Source organism: Erinaceus europaeus, chromosome 8 (genome assembly GCF_950295315.1).
Source record: "Erinaceus europaeus chromosome 8, mEriEur2.1, whole genome shotgun sequence".
NCBI lineage: Eukaryota > Metazoa > Chordata > Mammalia > Eulipotyphla > Erinaceidae > Erinaceus > Erinaceus europaeus.
The window spans coordinates 115,715,218-115,729,860 of NC_080169.1; the positions used below are offsets into that span (position 1 = coordinate 115,715,218).

At 56.8% G+C, this 14,643-nt stretch overlaps 2 protein-coding genes across 5 annotated transcripts in view; one reads left to right on the forward strand and one right to left on the reverse strand.

Moving 5' to 3' along the window:
- Positions 1 to 728: 728 nt before the first annotated feature.
- On the forward strand, positions 729 to 12,314 carry ZYX (zyxin). Of its 4 annotated transcripts, none has more exons than XM_060196747.1 (10): positions 729 to 749; positions 1,285 to 1,504; positions 2,021 to 2,220; positions 2,329 to 2,421; positions 2,529 to 3,053; positions 7,460 to 7,580; positions 8,407 to 8,576; positions 8,686 to 8,864; positions 10,892 to 11,012; positions 11,754 to 12,314. In XM_060196747.1, exons 2-10 carry the CDS (start codon positions 1,297 to 1,299, stop codon positions 11,856 to 11,858), a joined length of 1,722 nt encoding a protein of 573 aa, XP_060052730.1. In that variant the 5' UTR covers positions 729 to 749; positions 1,285 to 1,296; the 3' UTR covers positions 11,859 to 12,314. The 4 variants fall into 4 exon arrangements, with proteins under 4 accessions (XP_060052730.1, XP_060052732.1, XP_060052734.1 ...); XM_060196749.1 differs by having other exon boundaries at positions 2,958 to 3,053; XM_060196748.1 differs by lacking the exon at positions 729 to 749 and adding an exon at positions 883 to 1,138.
- A 920-nt stretch (positions 12,315 to 13,234) lies between these two features.
- EPHA1 (EPH receptor A1) overlaps positions 13,235 to 14,643 on the reverse strand; it is a 31,206-nt gene continuing 29,797 nt past the window's right edge. The window contains exons 17-18 of the mRNA XM_060196746.1: positions 13,689 to 13,844; positions 13,235 to 13,604 (exon numbers count right to left, since the gene is read on the reverse strand). Coding sequence (XP_060052729.1) covers positions 13,526 to 13,604; positions 13,689 to 13,844 — 235 coding nt within the window. The 3' untranslated portion in view covers positions 13,235 to 13,525. The remainder of the gene's footprint in view (positions 13,605 to 13,688; positions 13,845 to 14,643) is intronic.

Consider the following 14,643-nt stretch of genomic DNA (forward strand, 5'->3'; position numbering starts at 1 on the left):
CCTGGCATTCAAGCTCTGAAGCGTCCGCGGCGGTCGGCTGGCTCCTGAGGACTCCTTCCTCTTCAGGTCGTCAGTGTGCAAGAATTCAGGAGGCAATTTGGAAAGTTTCCAGACGCAGTGGAAAAACAGCCCGGGTCTGGTTCCTTGGCATAGCCTGGAGGCAGCGCTTCCAAAGCAGCGGAGTCCTCCCAGGCTGGCCGGTGGGGGGCGCCCCCGAACACAGCTCCTCCCCACCCCCACGCCCCTGGCTGCGGGGAGGGGGACCTCACAGTGGTGGCCTGAACTTCAGTGTCATCCCGGGGGGCTGGGCTGAACCTCCAGCCCGGCTGAACTCCGCGCAGGCGGGGGCGAGGATTCCTAGAAACCTTCAGAGCCTTCCCAGGATATGAAGCATACCCCGCAGGAACCCTGGAAGCAAATACCCTTCCCCCTACACCCCTAAACACCCCTGGATCGCCCAGTTCCAATAGGGCTGGGAGTGGGTGGGTGTGGGAACACATCCCTTTCCAGATCCGCCCATTCCCCGAAAGCATCCACTGTGGACCCCCAGATCCATCCTAGTCCGGCCTGTCCCTAAGGGTTTTTGGGACTCGAAGCTAAGGTTGGGGAGCAGGTGGAAGTGAGGAGGGGTGCAGGTAATGGCAAGGTCCTCAGAGGAGGGGACAGGCAGGGGCGCACGTGGAGATGCTCTGGGCCCGTTGGGGGGGTCCCCTCCTGATCTCCTTAGGCTGAGCCCGGTGTCGGGCCCGGTGAGTCACCTCGCGGGTCGTGCGGGGGTGGGAAGAAGCGGGGGGAGGACAAGTCAGGAAATGACATCAGAGGCCTATGCAGGCGGAGGGGTGGCCCGGGTTGGGGGTGGTTGGGTGGGCAGGGTAGGGGCTGGCGCCAGGGCCCCGGGTCGAGATCCCGGCCGGGATCGGAGGCCCCTTCCTGGGGGAGCTTCCTGCCGCGTCGCCCCGCGCTGCGCCCGCCCCCCTGTCCGGGCCGCTCCTTGTATGGTCCGGGCCCGCGCTCCCCGCGCCCCGCCCCGCCCCGCGCCCCGCCCCCCCGCGGCTAGAGGCGGCCGCTCGGCCCGGGACGCGCAGTCCCAGCCCCGCGCCCAGCGGCCCGCAGACGCGGTGCGCACGCCCGGCCCGCGGTGAGGCACTGGGGGCCGCCCGGAGAAGCGGGCTGCGGGGACCGCGGGTGGCTGCGGGTGGCTGCGGGTGGCTGCGGGTGGCTCCGAGGTACCCCTCCCACCCCGCTGGGCGCCCACTAACCTGCCTCCTCCCCCGTCCCCCGCAGCCCGGCCCGGCCATGGCGGCCCCCCGCCCGCCTCCCGCCATCTCCGTCTCGGTTTCGGCTCCGGCTTTCTACGCCCCGCAGAAGAAGTTCGGCCCGGTGGTGGCCCCCAAACCCAAAGTGAACCCCTTCCGCGCGGGGGACAGCGAGCCCGCCCCGGCCGCCGGGGCCCAGCGCGCACAGATGGGCCGGGTGGGCGAGATCCCCCCGCCGCCCCCGGAAGGTAAGCGGCTTGGACTGGGGGTGGGGGGCTGCGGACCCCGGCGCAGAGGGAGCAGTGGCTTGGAGCAATTTGGGGGGGGGGGTGTCTGGAAAGGTTGCAGCGGAGGGGGCTGGGCGCAGCCACCCTGTCCGAGCAGATGTTCTTACCTCATCACCGAGCTCGTGGCGGGGCGCCAGGGCTCCTGGGACAGGTCCAAGTCCCCGCCTGGGGGTGGGAGGCGGGAATGTGGGGCGCGCAGAATCCCCCCTCCCCATTAGGGCCGGTTTTCCCGAGTGTAACGGGAGCCGCCTGGCTCCTCGGCCCAGCCCCATCTTTCCTGACCCCGGTGCTCACAGGGCGGCCTGCACCCCTTTTTTCTTCTTGGACACCCAGACCCTCCCACTCTTTCCCAGCCCTACTCCCCCTCCCCTAAGAGAGTTCTTGGGTCTGGACTCATCAAGGATGGAGAAGGAGGGATACGGGGTACCTGAGGGGTCTCTGCTGATGGGGTGCCTCCTTTCTCCTTATCCACCCAAGACTTTCCCTTACCGCCCCCGCCCGTCCTTGGGGACAGCGACGAAGCCTTGGGCGCTCTGGGAGGTGCCTTCCCACCCCCTCCTCCCCCGGTCGATGAGCCCTTTCCCCCAGCACCTCTGGAGGAGGAAATCTTCCCTTCCCCGCCTCCCTCCTTGGAAGAAGACGGAGGAACTGAGGGCCCCCTGCCGTCCCCGCCACAGGTAAGGAGGCCAGGGAGGGGCAGCCCCCCCCCAAAAAAAAAGGAAGGAGAGAGGAAGAAAAGCCACCCTTTTCCCTGCCTGACCTGGCCCTGACTCCTGACCCTCTAGCCCAGGGAGAAGGTGAGCAGTATTGATCTGGAGATAGACTCGCTGTCCTCCCTGTTGGACGACATGACAAAGAATGATCCCTTCAAGGCCCGGGTAAGGGACAGGAGGGTAAGGGACAGGAGTGCAGAGTGCACGGGACAGGCCCGGAGCTCCAGAGGGTGCCTCCCTCCTTCCTAATCACCTTCCTCTCCCCCTCGCAGGTGTCAACTGGCTATGTCCCCCCACCAGTGACCACACCTTTCATTGCCAAGCCCAGTACTAAGCCCGCAACTGGGGCTGCCGCCCCCATACCCCCCTGGAAGACCCCTCCCAGCTCCCAGCCCTCGGCCCCAGTACAGCCACAGAGCCAGCCCCAGCATCGGGTCCAGCCCCAGCCCCTGGCCCCCCGGCCGGCCAAGCCTCAGGTCCAGCCCCCCACCCAGCACCAGCCTGTAACTCTGGCTCCCAGCCAGCCTCGAGGACCCCCAGCCCCATCTCCAGCTCCGAAGTTTGCTCCGGTGACCCCCAAGTTTACTCCGGTAGCTTCCAAGTTCAGCCCGGGAGGAGGCCCAGCTGGACCCGGGGTCCAGCCACACCTGAAGCAGGGGCCCCCGGAAGCTCCCTCGCCCACTGACGCAGGCTCTCCGCAGCCCCCCAACTTCACGTATGCTCAGCAGAGGGAGAAGCCCCGGGTGCAGGAGAAGCAGCAGCCTGTGCCCACACCACCAGCTCCCAGCCAGAACCAGGTGAGGGAGGATGCCAGGACCCGGGGGGGGGGGTAGGGGTAGGGGGGGAGACCAGGGTGTCTGGGTGGGGCTGGGCAAGTGGGGCGCATGTGGGGGTGGCAGGACATGGCTTTGGGTCTAGGCCTGGGCTGATGACTGCAGAAAGCTCTTGCGGGGGAGGGCTGGTAGGGGTGTGGGGTCTGGGACTGGGAGGACGCTGGAAGTGGGGGAGCACCGGCTTTGAATTAGATCTGGCACCCCTCCCCTTGCCCCCAGCTTCAGAGCTGTGAATGCAGAGGAATGAGGTCACCCATCCAGTCTCATTTCTTCCCCATTCCCACATTCTTAGTTAACTTCCCTCCTGCCTCCCTCTGGCAATGATAAGAGTGGCTGCCTGCTCAAACAATGGGTGAACCAGCCTGACTGGAGAACCCAGCACTGTGCAGAGTGTGTGTGTGTGTGTGTGTTCGTTCCTGAGGATAAGGAATCTGGGGAAGAGATCTCTTTCTCTCACAGAGCTTAAGGAAGGCCTCTGCTGGGCCCAGGATAGAATTCCCGATCATGTGACCCTAGGCGACTCAGGTGAACTTTGAGCCTTTCAACTTTCCCTTAAACTGAAAACAGAGCTTCCAAATGGAAACCTTTGGAAGATGAGCCTCGGGTTGGAAGAACTCAGCCTTCAAGTCAACTGATAGCACGGGCGTCTAGAGATGCCAGTGTGTGTCTGTGGAATCTGGGGTCACAGGGACACCCGAAAGAGAAGGTGTCAGAGGTTGCTGGCATGCCTAGAAAGATGGGTGGGGTGGAGGAATCAGGAAAGGAGGTGGGAAGGAAGGGCCTTTGGGTGGGTAGCTTGGAAAGTCTAAACTTGAGGGAGAAGATGAGGGAAACTCGAGGGAAATAGGGAGATAGGATGGAGTCCTCCCTGGGCTTTGAGTAGGTGTGCAGCCAGGCTTTTGGAAGTCTGGGGAAGGTTTTCCCAGCCCGTGTAGTTCATTCCTGGAGGTGGGAGCCGATGCCTGCCTGTTTCAAAGGAAGCACCCACCGGACACAGCAGCTGATAAGCAGTTGGTGGGGAGTGAGGGGGGAGGAGTTGAAAACGTGCCCGACTGGGTGTGTTGGGGAATGTCTGCGTGTTGCTGACAAAATAGAGAAGTCCTGGAGGGGAAATGGCGACGGGAAGGGGTGGGGGGGGTGAGGAGGGGCCCCGGCTGTCAGCATGTTGAGCAACTGGCTCTCCTGGAGGACAGTGGTCAGCTGGACGTGTCACTCAGTTAGAAAAGGGAGACCAGGTGTCAGGGAGGGGCTGGGACCTGAGGTGTGACATGTGTGGCTGTTGTGCTCAAGAATATGACCTGGGGCAGGAGTAGACTGGTTGAACCTGGGGCAGGAGGAGCAAAGGGGTCTGGGAAGAGTCTGGGGGGTGATCTTGGTGACCAGGTGGGCTAGGGGAGCGGAACCCACAAAGAGGACGGAAGAATGTGGGCAGGAGAAGAGGAGATGCCTAGGGAGTTGGGGGCGGGAACTAAGGATTGGAGAAGATGAACTTCCAGTAAAGGCAGAGATCTGATGAGGAAGAAGGACTAGGTAGGTGGCTATGGGGACACACTGAAGGAACTGAGTGAGTGAGTGAGTGCTGAGAAAGTGGAGAAGTTGGCTGGGAGCTGCAGGTCTAAGGGGAGGAGAAGGGAGTGTGAGTGTGTGGTGGGTACGAGTGTGTGTGGTGTGTGATTGTGTGACGTGTATGTGCTGGGTTTGGGTGTGTCTACGTATCGTGTGGTGGGTGTGAGTGAGTGATGAGTGCAGTGTGTGAGTGTTAGTATGAGTGTGGTGTGCAAGTGTGGTGTATGTGAAGGAGAGTGTACCTGAGGGTATGAATGTGTATATGTGTGTGGTGTTTTTGTGGGTGTGGGTGTTGAGTGTGTGGTGGGATAAGTGGTCTATGTGAAAAAGTGAAGATGTGTCAATGTGTACTTTAGTGTGTGGTGGGGTGAATGGGCGTGTACATGTGGGTATGAGTGTGGTGTGAGTAGTGGACTGTGAGTACTAGGAGTGTTTGGTGTGAGTGTGGCATGTATGTGGTGGGAATGAATGGTGTGTGTGGTGTGTGACTGGTGTGAAGTGATGTGAGTGTGTGGTGTGTGACTGGTGTGAAGTGTGAGTGTGGTGTGCATGTGGTGGGAGTGAGTGGTGTGTGTGTCTAATGTGTGTGACTAAGTTTTGTGAAGTGGTGAGTGTGGAGCTTCAGTGTGTGGTGTGCCTGTGGTAGGTGGGTGTGTGGTGGTGAGCGTCAAGTGTGGACTCTGATGAGTGTGTGTGTGTGTGTGTGTGTGTATGGATTGTGAGGGTATGTGGGAGGTGTTCAGTGTATGAGTGTGTGGTAGGTGAAATTAAGTGTGTGGAGTGTGGACTGTGAGTGTGATATGTGTGGTGTATATGTGTGTGTATGTGTTTCAGAACAGGGGAGGCGGGCTCAGGAGTGTCGGAGGCCTACGGAGGAAGGGCAGCCGGGGTGGACACTGCCGTCGGAGTCCAGGGCTGTCCAGAGGAGAGCATGGTGATCCCATACCTGGGGCATTCCCAGACAGGACAGTCTTCTGAGGAGAGAGCCACGGTGAGGGAAACTTGCTGGCTGGCTTCCGTCTCCTCAGTTCTGTAGGAGATGAGGTCATCAGTGGGCTCGACCTCCACTGAGGGGGCGAAGCAGTTGGGGCTTCAGGAGCTGGCAAGGTTTGACACAGCTGCTGTGGGAGGCTCCTGGCAGCCACAGGAGCCAAATGCCAGATGCCTGAAGGCCTCAGAGGGAGGAGGGCGGGCCTGATGGTGTGCCTGCAGCAGTTTTGTGAACTCACTCTGCAGTGCTTAGTAATCTGGCCACCTAATTTCTGCATCTCAGAGGCAGAAACAGGAAGCGGGGTGTGGCGTATGTGACCCCAGGGTTGTGATTGGACCAGATAAGCCATGACAACTGAAGCAGGGAGATGATAGTTTTTTTTTATTATTTTTAAAAATTTTTTAATATTTATTCATTCACTTTTGTTGCCCTTGTTGTTTTATTGTTGTAGTTACTGATGTCATCATTGTTGGATAAGACAGAGAAATGGAGAGAGGAGGGGGAGACAGAGAGGTGGAGAGAAAGATAGACATCTGCAGACTTGCTTCACTGCTTGTGAAGCGACTCCCCTGCAGGTGGGGAGCTGGGGCTCGAACTGGGTTCCTTAGCCGGTCCTTGTGCTTGGCGCCACCTGCGCTTAACCCGCTGAGCTACAGCCCAACTCCTGAGATGACAGTTTTAAGGGCCTTTTAGAAAGAGATGGTCGGGGGTTCGGGCTGGGGAAGCCAGCCAGGGGCATCCACCACCACCCAGGCGGAGCTGAGCAGCTCTGTCCAGTGGGTGTGATGGGAAGAGAAGGCCATGTTGGGCTCTGGAGTTGAGACTGGAAGCTCTCAAGTCCATGGTGGAGCCTTGGTGTTGTGGATGCTGAGGCCTGAGCTCTGTGTGTTGAAGCTGTGACAGCCATGCCTCGGGCAGAGTGACTGGCAAGGACACCCTTGGTGAGCTGGTGTCTCTGAACATTTCAGGCTTTGTCGGAGGAGGCAGGAGACTGCGAAGAAAGTGACAAAACTCTGGGTGGGGGGAGCCCAGGGATCTGCTTCTGGGGCACACGGCATGGTCTGGGGTGGGGGACAGAACTGAAGAGACAGGGCTGTGATGTTGCAGGAGGAAACATATGGGACATTCTGTGACAATGTCCTGGGTGGAAATGGACCTTGACTTCTTGTCCCAGCATCTCGTGGGCATGTGGGTGAGGACCAGCTGGCTGGCACTTCGCATCACCCGTTTCCAGCTCTCGGATCCCCTGCGATTTTTAGGAGGGATGCTTCTCTGAGGCCTCCTAGGGAGGGAGTGGACACAGGAGACCCTCTTGAGGGGGGCCCTGAGGGAACTGGGCTCCTGCACACTGGTTCTGGGGTTTAACCTCTGCCCCCCAACTGTGTTGTATCCGCACGCTCACAGGGCTGCTCAGCAGTTGGCGGGACGGGTAGGTGTGCGCGAGTGGGGTGAGTGCCTCCTCGAGGGGCCGTGCCCCAGCATGCTCTGTGGAGTTGGTGTGTGGCCTGGTGTGTTCGGTGCTTCCGTGGCCTCAGCTGCTGCTGTGTGCGTGGCCTTTGTCCGCTCCGCTGCGTGGTCGTTCTGGCTTGTCTGTGACTGCCCAGGGTGGGTGGGTGGGGAGCCAAGTGGGTGGAAGGGCCTCCCTTAACCTGTCTTAATGGGGTGCTAGGAAGAGAGGAACTTTCAGGGTGGAGCTGGGGCACCTGGGAAATGGGAAGTGGGAGTTTCTCAGAAGGAGGTGGGTCAGCTGGGCAGGAAAGGTCCTGGCAGTGGGTACCCCTCCAGAGAGTGTGACCACCATGCTGGGTTTCAGGCCCGCTTGCCTGGGGCCCCGGGACCTCTGACGCTGAAGGAGGTGGAGGAGCTGGAGCAGCTGACCCAGCAGCTGATGCAGGACATGGAGCACCCGCAGAGGCAGAGCGTGGCCGTCAGCGGTGAGCCCACCCCCTGGGGCCCCTCGCACACCCACTGGCTCTGGGACGGAGGGTCACCATACTCACTTCCGGACCAGCCCCAGACAGCACTGACCCGACCTCTGCATCATCTGTGACTGGAAACATTCCTACCACACACAGACAACACACCACAGACATACTTTGCCTACTCTCTACTCCACCACACACACACACACACACACACACACACACACACACACACTACATACACCCCCCCACACTACATACATACACACCACACTACATATACACACCACACTACATACACACACCACACTACATACACACACCACACACACCTCACACTACATACACACACTACATACACACACACCACACACTACATACACACCCCACACCTAGATACTCCACATAAACATATTCCACACTACACCATACCCACCACTCTCAGATATTTCACATAGACTTAACACAGATACACACCTAGCCACACATGCACATGTGCTCTACACACACACCCCCACCCAGATACACCAGATATTCCACATACAGACATAGCACACACAAGCTACACACCTAACCGCTACATAGACATACCACACACACACACACACACACACACCATATACTCCACATATACCCATCCCCCACACAAACACATATATAACACACACATTACACACCCAACCATACACACACCATGTTCCACATAAACCCCCCACTCGTGCTCCCTCCCCCACCCAGATATCACCACAGACATGTGGCACATAGGCACAGCGTACACACATGCTACCCACCCAGCAAGGACCCTGTCCCTGCTGACTGCTCTCCTCTGGTCCTGCAGAGTCCTGCGGCCACTGCCATCAGCCTCTGGCCCGTGCCCAGCCCGCAGTCCGTGCCCTGGGGCAGCTCTTCCACATCACCTGCTTCACCTGCCACCAGTGTGGGCAGCAGCTCCAGGGACAGCAGTTCTACAGCCTCGAGGGGGCGCCGTACTGTGAGGCCTGCTACACTGTGAGTCTGAGTGGTGGGGGGAAGGAGACAGCCTGGACTGGGGCCCCACCTGCCCTGTGGGGCTGCCACCAGGGCCCCCCCCCCCCACCTCCCTCTGCTGCCCCCGCAGGACACCCTGGAGAAGTGCAACACATGTGGGCAGCCCATCACGGAGCGAATGCTGAGGGCCACGGGCAAGGCCTACCACCCCCAGTGCTTCACCTGTGTGGTGTGTGCCTGCCCCCTGGAGGGCACCTCCTTCATCGTGGACCAGGCCAATCGGCCCCACTGCGTCCCCGACTACCACAAGTGAGCCCTCCACCTCCCAAACCCCACAACAACTTCTGGGCTCTCTGGGTACCTGCCTGACCCCAAGCCAGTCTGAAGCCCTGCTTTAGCATTCCTTAAAGAAAACTGAAGCTTTCGCTTAGTGTTTTATAGGGCTGGGGAGACAACAGAATGGTTATGCAAATGACCTTTAAATCTGAGGCTTTAAACTCCAGGGCTCAATCAATTTCCAGCACCACACATAAGCCAGAGCTAAGCAGTGCTCTCGCAAGGGGGAAATTTTTTTTTTTTTTAAATTAACTTTCTACTCAAGAGACAGAACTCAAGAGGGAAGAAGAAGATAAGGAGAGAGAAAGGGGCTCGGCAGTGGTGCACCTGGTTAAGTATACACATTACAGTGTGCAAGGATCTGGGTTCAAGCCCCCGGTCCCCACCTGTAGGGGGAAAGCTTCACAAGTGGTGAAGCAGAACTGCAGGTGTCTCTCACCCTTTCTATCACACTTCCCTATTATTTTCTGTTCTAGCAAGTAAAATAAGGTTAAAAAGTTGTTTCTCTTTAAAAAAAAAAAAAAGAGAGACACTTAGCACTGTTTCACTGCCTGTGAAGCTTCCCCCCTGCAGGTGGGGACCTGGGCCTTAAACCTGGGTCCTTGTGCACTGTAATATGTGTACTCTATTGGCTGTGTCACTGCCAGGCCCCTGGCCTAGCTTTCTGACCCACATTCTGTATATAGACACCAGAGACCATTGTATTTGAACTTGGTTGTCCAGTGGGCAGCTTGTCTTGCTTCTGACTGGTCCTCAGACCTCTTGGTCCTTGGTTAGCCAAGGTTTCTGTTGAGTGACTTCATCTCACATCAGACCAGGCTCTAAAAGGACCTTCTGAGGTCACCAGAGCTCTTTGGGGCAAGGGTTTCCTTCTGGAAGCAAGGCTTTCATGAGGCTGCTTCTCAGGCTGGGGCTAGATCTCTTCACGCAGCTGTGTTGGCTAGTCTGGCTCCCTCCTTCCACTGGTGGTGTGTGTGTGAGGACATCACATTCTTCTGCCCCAGTGGGTGGAGGTTCAGGGAGACAAGATCGGAAACTGGAGAAAGGGCCTCGCTGAGTGTGCTTTCTGCTAAGAGCTGCAGTGAGTGTGCAGAAACTGAGGGCAGGGTTCCAGCACTTGGGGAGAGAGGGACCAGCACAGCCTATCTTAGATCTTTTTATCTTTCCTTAAAAAAATTTTTATTTGTGGTCCGGGAGGTGGCACAGTGGATAAGGCATTGGACTCTCAAACATGAGGTCCTGAGTTCAATCCCCGGCAGCACATGTACCAGAGTGATGTCTGGTTCTTTCTCTCTCTCCTATCATTTCTCATGAATCAGTAAATAAAATTTAAAAAAATTATTTATGGGGCCAGATGGTGGTGCACACATCACAGTGCTCAAGGTCCTGGGTTCAAGGCACCTGGTCCCCATCTGCAGGGGGAAAACTTTAAGAGTGGTCAAGTGGGGATGTAGGTGTCTCTCAGTCTCTTTCCTTCTCTCTACCTCCTTCTCAGTTTTTGTTGATTCAATAAATAAATAATGTATTTTAAAAATTATTTGGGATAGAGACAACAGAAATTGATAGAAGAAGAGGTAGGGAGAGATCCACCTGCAGCCCTGCTTCACCTCTCCTGAAACTTACCCCCTGCAGGCGTGTTCCAGGGGCTTGAACTTGGGTCCTAGGGCACTGTAATGTGTGCACTTAACCAGGTGTACTCCCTCCTGGCCCCTATTTATTTTTCAAGGTTTGTTTACTGTGTGTGGGGGGGGTGGACAGAGAAAGAGGAGGAAAGCACTGCCTAGCTCTGGGATATGGTGTGGCGTCACAGAGATGGAACCTTGCACTCGCTGGCTTCACACACACACAGGTGCTGTTGCAGGCTGAGCTGTCTCCTTGGCTTCAGTTGTACTTCCTTCCCCTGACTTGCTTCTGCCCCCCTTGGATGGTCATGGCTGCTACCAGTCCGCGAAGCCCCCCGCCTCACCCCACACTGACGCCTAGCCTACTTTCCCGTGCAGGCAGTACGCCCCCAGATGCTCTGTGTGCGCAGAGCCAATCATGCCCGAGCCGGGCAAGGAGGAGACCGTGCGTGTGGTCGCACTGGACAAGAACTTCCACATGAGGTGCTACAGGTGTGAGGTAGGCCACCCGGAGGAGGGGGTGGGTAGGGCTCGCTGCTGCCTGGAGGGGAGTCACTGGGCTCCTAGATGCTTCATCACTGTAGGGAAGAGGGCGGTGTGGGATTGCATTGTTGTGTCCAGAAAGGCAAGAGATGAGGTTCTATTCTGGGGAGCTAGTGAGTTTAAAGGAGGAAAGGGGTCAAAGTCAGGGCCTGATGGCTTGTGTACCGGGCAGGGCACTTGCCTTGCCATGCATGTGGCCTGGGTTTGAGCCCCAGCACCATATGGGAATGCTGTGGTACCAGAGGAAGCTCGGGAGCTTAGCGTCTCTCTCTTTCTTCTGAGTGTCATACTTGAACAGCGCAGCTAGTTAGGCACATACATTTTAATGCACAGGGACGCAGGTTCAAGCTTCTGGTTTCCACCTGCAGGGAGAAAGCTTGCAAGTAACTAAGCAGGTCTGCAGCTCTCTCTGTGTCCCCCTCCACTCTCAATTTCTCTCTCTCCATCCAGTAATAAAAAGAAATAAATGTGATGGGAGAAGAGACCAGAATGGAGGTTTTGGGGTGGGAGAGGGTCCCTTGGGGGTAGGCATTTTAACAGTTATCCATCCTGGTACAGGACAGGACCCGGAGGCTTTAAAAGGTACAAGTGTGTGTGCACACCCACGTGGGGGGGTTCACACCAGCCTGGAGCCATGAAAGCTCTAGATGTGGGGACCGCCCTGCCAAATGCTCTCTGCCTTGCCCCCCACCCCTAGGACTGCGGGAAGCCGTTGTCCATCGAGGCGGACGACAATGGTTGCTTTCCCCTGGATGGCCACGTGCTGTGCCGGAAGTGCCACACAGTCCGAGCACAGACCTGAGTGAGGACTGCGTGTTTGCCACGCGCCGACCGCCCACACCGCCCCCGCCAGGCCCTCTCCCTACCGCTCAGTTATTATTATTAATATTATTATTTTTACTTCGAGCCCCTTCCTCCATTCCACACCCCACTAATCTCCTAAACACCCTGGCTGAGTGCTCAAGAGTCCTGGCCCTGGGTATCATCCCCCCACCCCACCCCTTCCTGCAGGGACCACCCACGGTCTTCCTGGTGCTCCCTAGGGAGAGGCTGCTGCTTTCACTGCTGCACCCCTGCCCTCAGCCTCTGAACGGCCTGCGTGCTCTGTTTGCCGGGAACCTGGAGATCCTGGGCTCTGACCTTGTGTGTGTGTGTGGGGGGGGGGGGGGGCAGGGCTGACCCCTGGCCATTCCCATCCACCCCCTCGCTGCCAGGTTGTGGCTCCATCTACAAATAAACTTTGAAGTTGTTTTCAGAATTCTGTGCAGCTGGTTCTTTTCTGAATGCTTGCACCTGTCAGGTGGTCAGCTGGAGGGATAAAAGCAAAACACAGTGACCGGAGAGATAGCACACTGGGTAGATCACAGGACTTGCAGGAATAACATTCTGGGTTTGATCCCTACTCCTCCATCTGCCAGAACTGAAGCAGTGGTTTGGCGTCACTTTTCTTGATTTTTCTAAAGCACAAACAAACACAAACATGGGGCATGGACACTGAGAGGGGGTGGCTAAGTGGGTAGCATATACATGCCTTAGAGGCCCCCTGGGTTCGAGCCCAGGAACCAAGGACAGGGACATGTGGAAATTCCACCACTAGTGAGGGAGTGGTACATTCACATTACTCTTAGACCCTTTTTCAAAAAGAAGGGAAAAAAAAAACATAGTAGAAAGTTGGACAGAAGGTGAGTCAGTGGTAGAAAACATCTGCAGGGTTTGGAGGGGTCATTTCCAAGAACCTCATATAAAAACAATATCCCCAGGGGTCGGGTGGTGGCACAGCTGGTTGAGTGCACATGTTAAAATACACAAGCACCAAGGTTCAAGTCCCTGGTCCCCACAGCAGGGGGAAAGCTTTGTGAGTGGTGAAGCAGGGCTGCAGGTCTTTGTCAATCTCCCCCTACCCTCTTGTTTTCTAGCTGTCTCTATCCAATTAATAAATAAAGATAATAACAAAACAAAACAACAAAACAGTACTCTCAGGGCAGTGGTGGTGCACACATGGCCGTGTGCAAGGACCCAGGTTCAAGCCCCCAGTCCTCACCTATGTGGGAGGAAGCTTTGCAAATGGTGAAGCAATACTGCAGGTATCTCTCCCTCTGTAGTTTCCCTTCCCTTCTCAATTCCTGTCCTATCCAAAAATAAATAAATCCTATATATTAAAAGCAAAGTCCCCATGGGCACAAGTGAAAACTCAGTTTCTGTTTATTTACAAAAATAAAGGTATATGAATATATATATATATTAAACCCGACCATAGCTCCCTCCCCCAGGTCCCTTCTCACTGGTACCCCACCGCCCTGTGGAAATCAGCCCCCTGACTCCCGGTGGTGGTGGTGGTGGGTTGCTTGCAGGGAAGAAAGGCCAGAACAGCACCAAGGGCCTCCATGGGGGGCTCCTGCACAGGTTGGGGGGAGGGACACGCATGACTGAGACGGTGACCACCCCCCCCCCGCTCCCTCACAAGGGGGTTCAGTCCTTGAACCCCTGAATACTGCAGAGGATGCGCTTCTGGTGTCCCGGCAGCGTGATCCCCATCTGTGTCAGGTCCCTGTGGGTGAGAAAGGAAGCGTGAGCAAGCGTGTGGGCTCAGCACCCGGCCCCCAGTTGCCCTGCCAGGTCCCCAGGTGCTCACTCGGCCGTCAGCTCCAGCACACACTCCATGGTGTCCAGCCCGGCCGAGCGGAAGTGCAGAATATAGCGCTTCATGCGGATGGACTCCAGCCACTCGGGGACGCTGCGGTAGGGGATCCCATCCGAGCCGCTGAAGCTGGGCAGGCGCAGGGTCACCCTGGGGGACACGGGGTGACTTCAGTCACCTGATGTCTGAGCTCCCGGTGAGGAAGCAGCTCACTCTGTAGAGCACAAGCCTTGCTGTGCTGGGTTTGAGCTCTAGCATCGCAAGGCACTGGGGAAGAAGCTTCATGGTGCTGGGGTTGGTCTCTCTCTCTCTCTCTCTCTCTCTCTCACTCACTCACTCACTCAAAAAAGCAAAGCATGAGAAATTGGATCTAAGAAGGTACTTAGCAGTATCACACGTGTGAGGTCCTGGGTTCATTCTTGGTGCCAATTATTATTATTGTTTTTGCAGATACAGGGCCTCAATCATGTAATTTCACTGCTCCTGGGATAGCCCGTCTGTCTGTTTTTCTTTCCTTCCATCATTTGCCACCAGGGGATCATACCTGCGTAATGAATTCACCATACCTGGTGGCCATTTTCTCCTTCCTCCCCTCCCTATTCCATAGGACTGAGAGGAATTGAGAGGAAGTGAGAGATAAGGAGGAAGAGACAGAGACACCTGCAGCATGGGCTGGAACCCCGGCTGGCCCTTGCACTTAACCATGTGTAACCCCCATCCACCCCACCCCCCACCCGCCACGCTGGCATTTTCATCCTTTTCAATTCAAAGCCAGAAGGTGGCACACACGGTTGAGAGCATGCATTAATTACTATGTACAAGGACCCAGGTGGTACAAAGCGCAAGCACCAGCTTAAGGATCCTGGTTCAAGCCCCCGGCTCCCCACCTGCAGGGGAGTCACTTCACAGGTGGTGAAGCAGGTCTGCAGGTGTCTATCTTTCTCTCCCC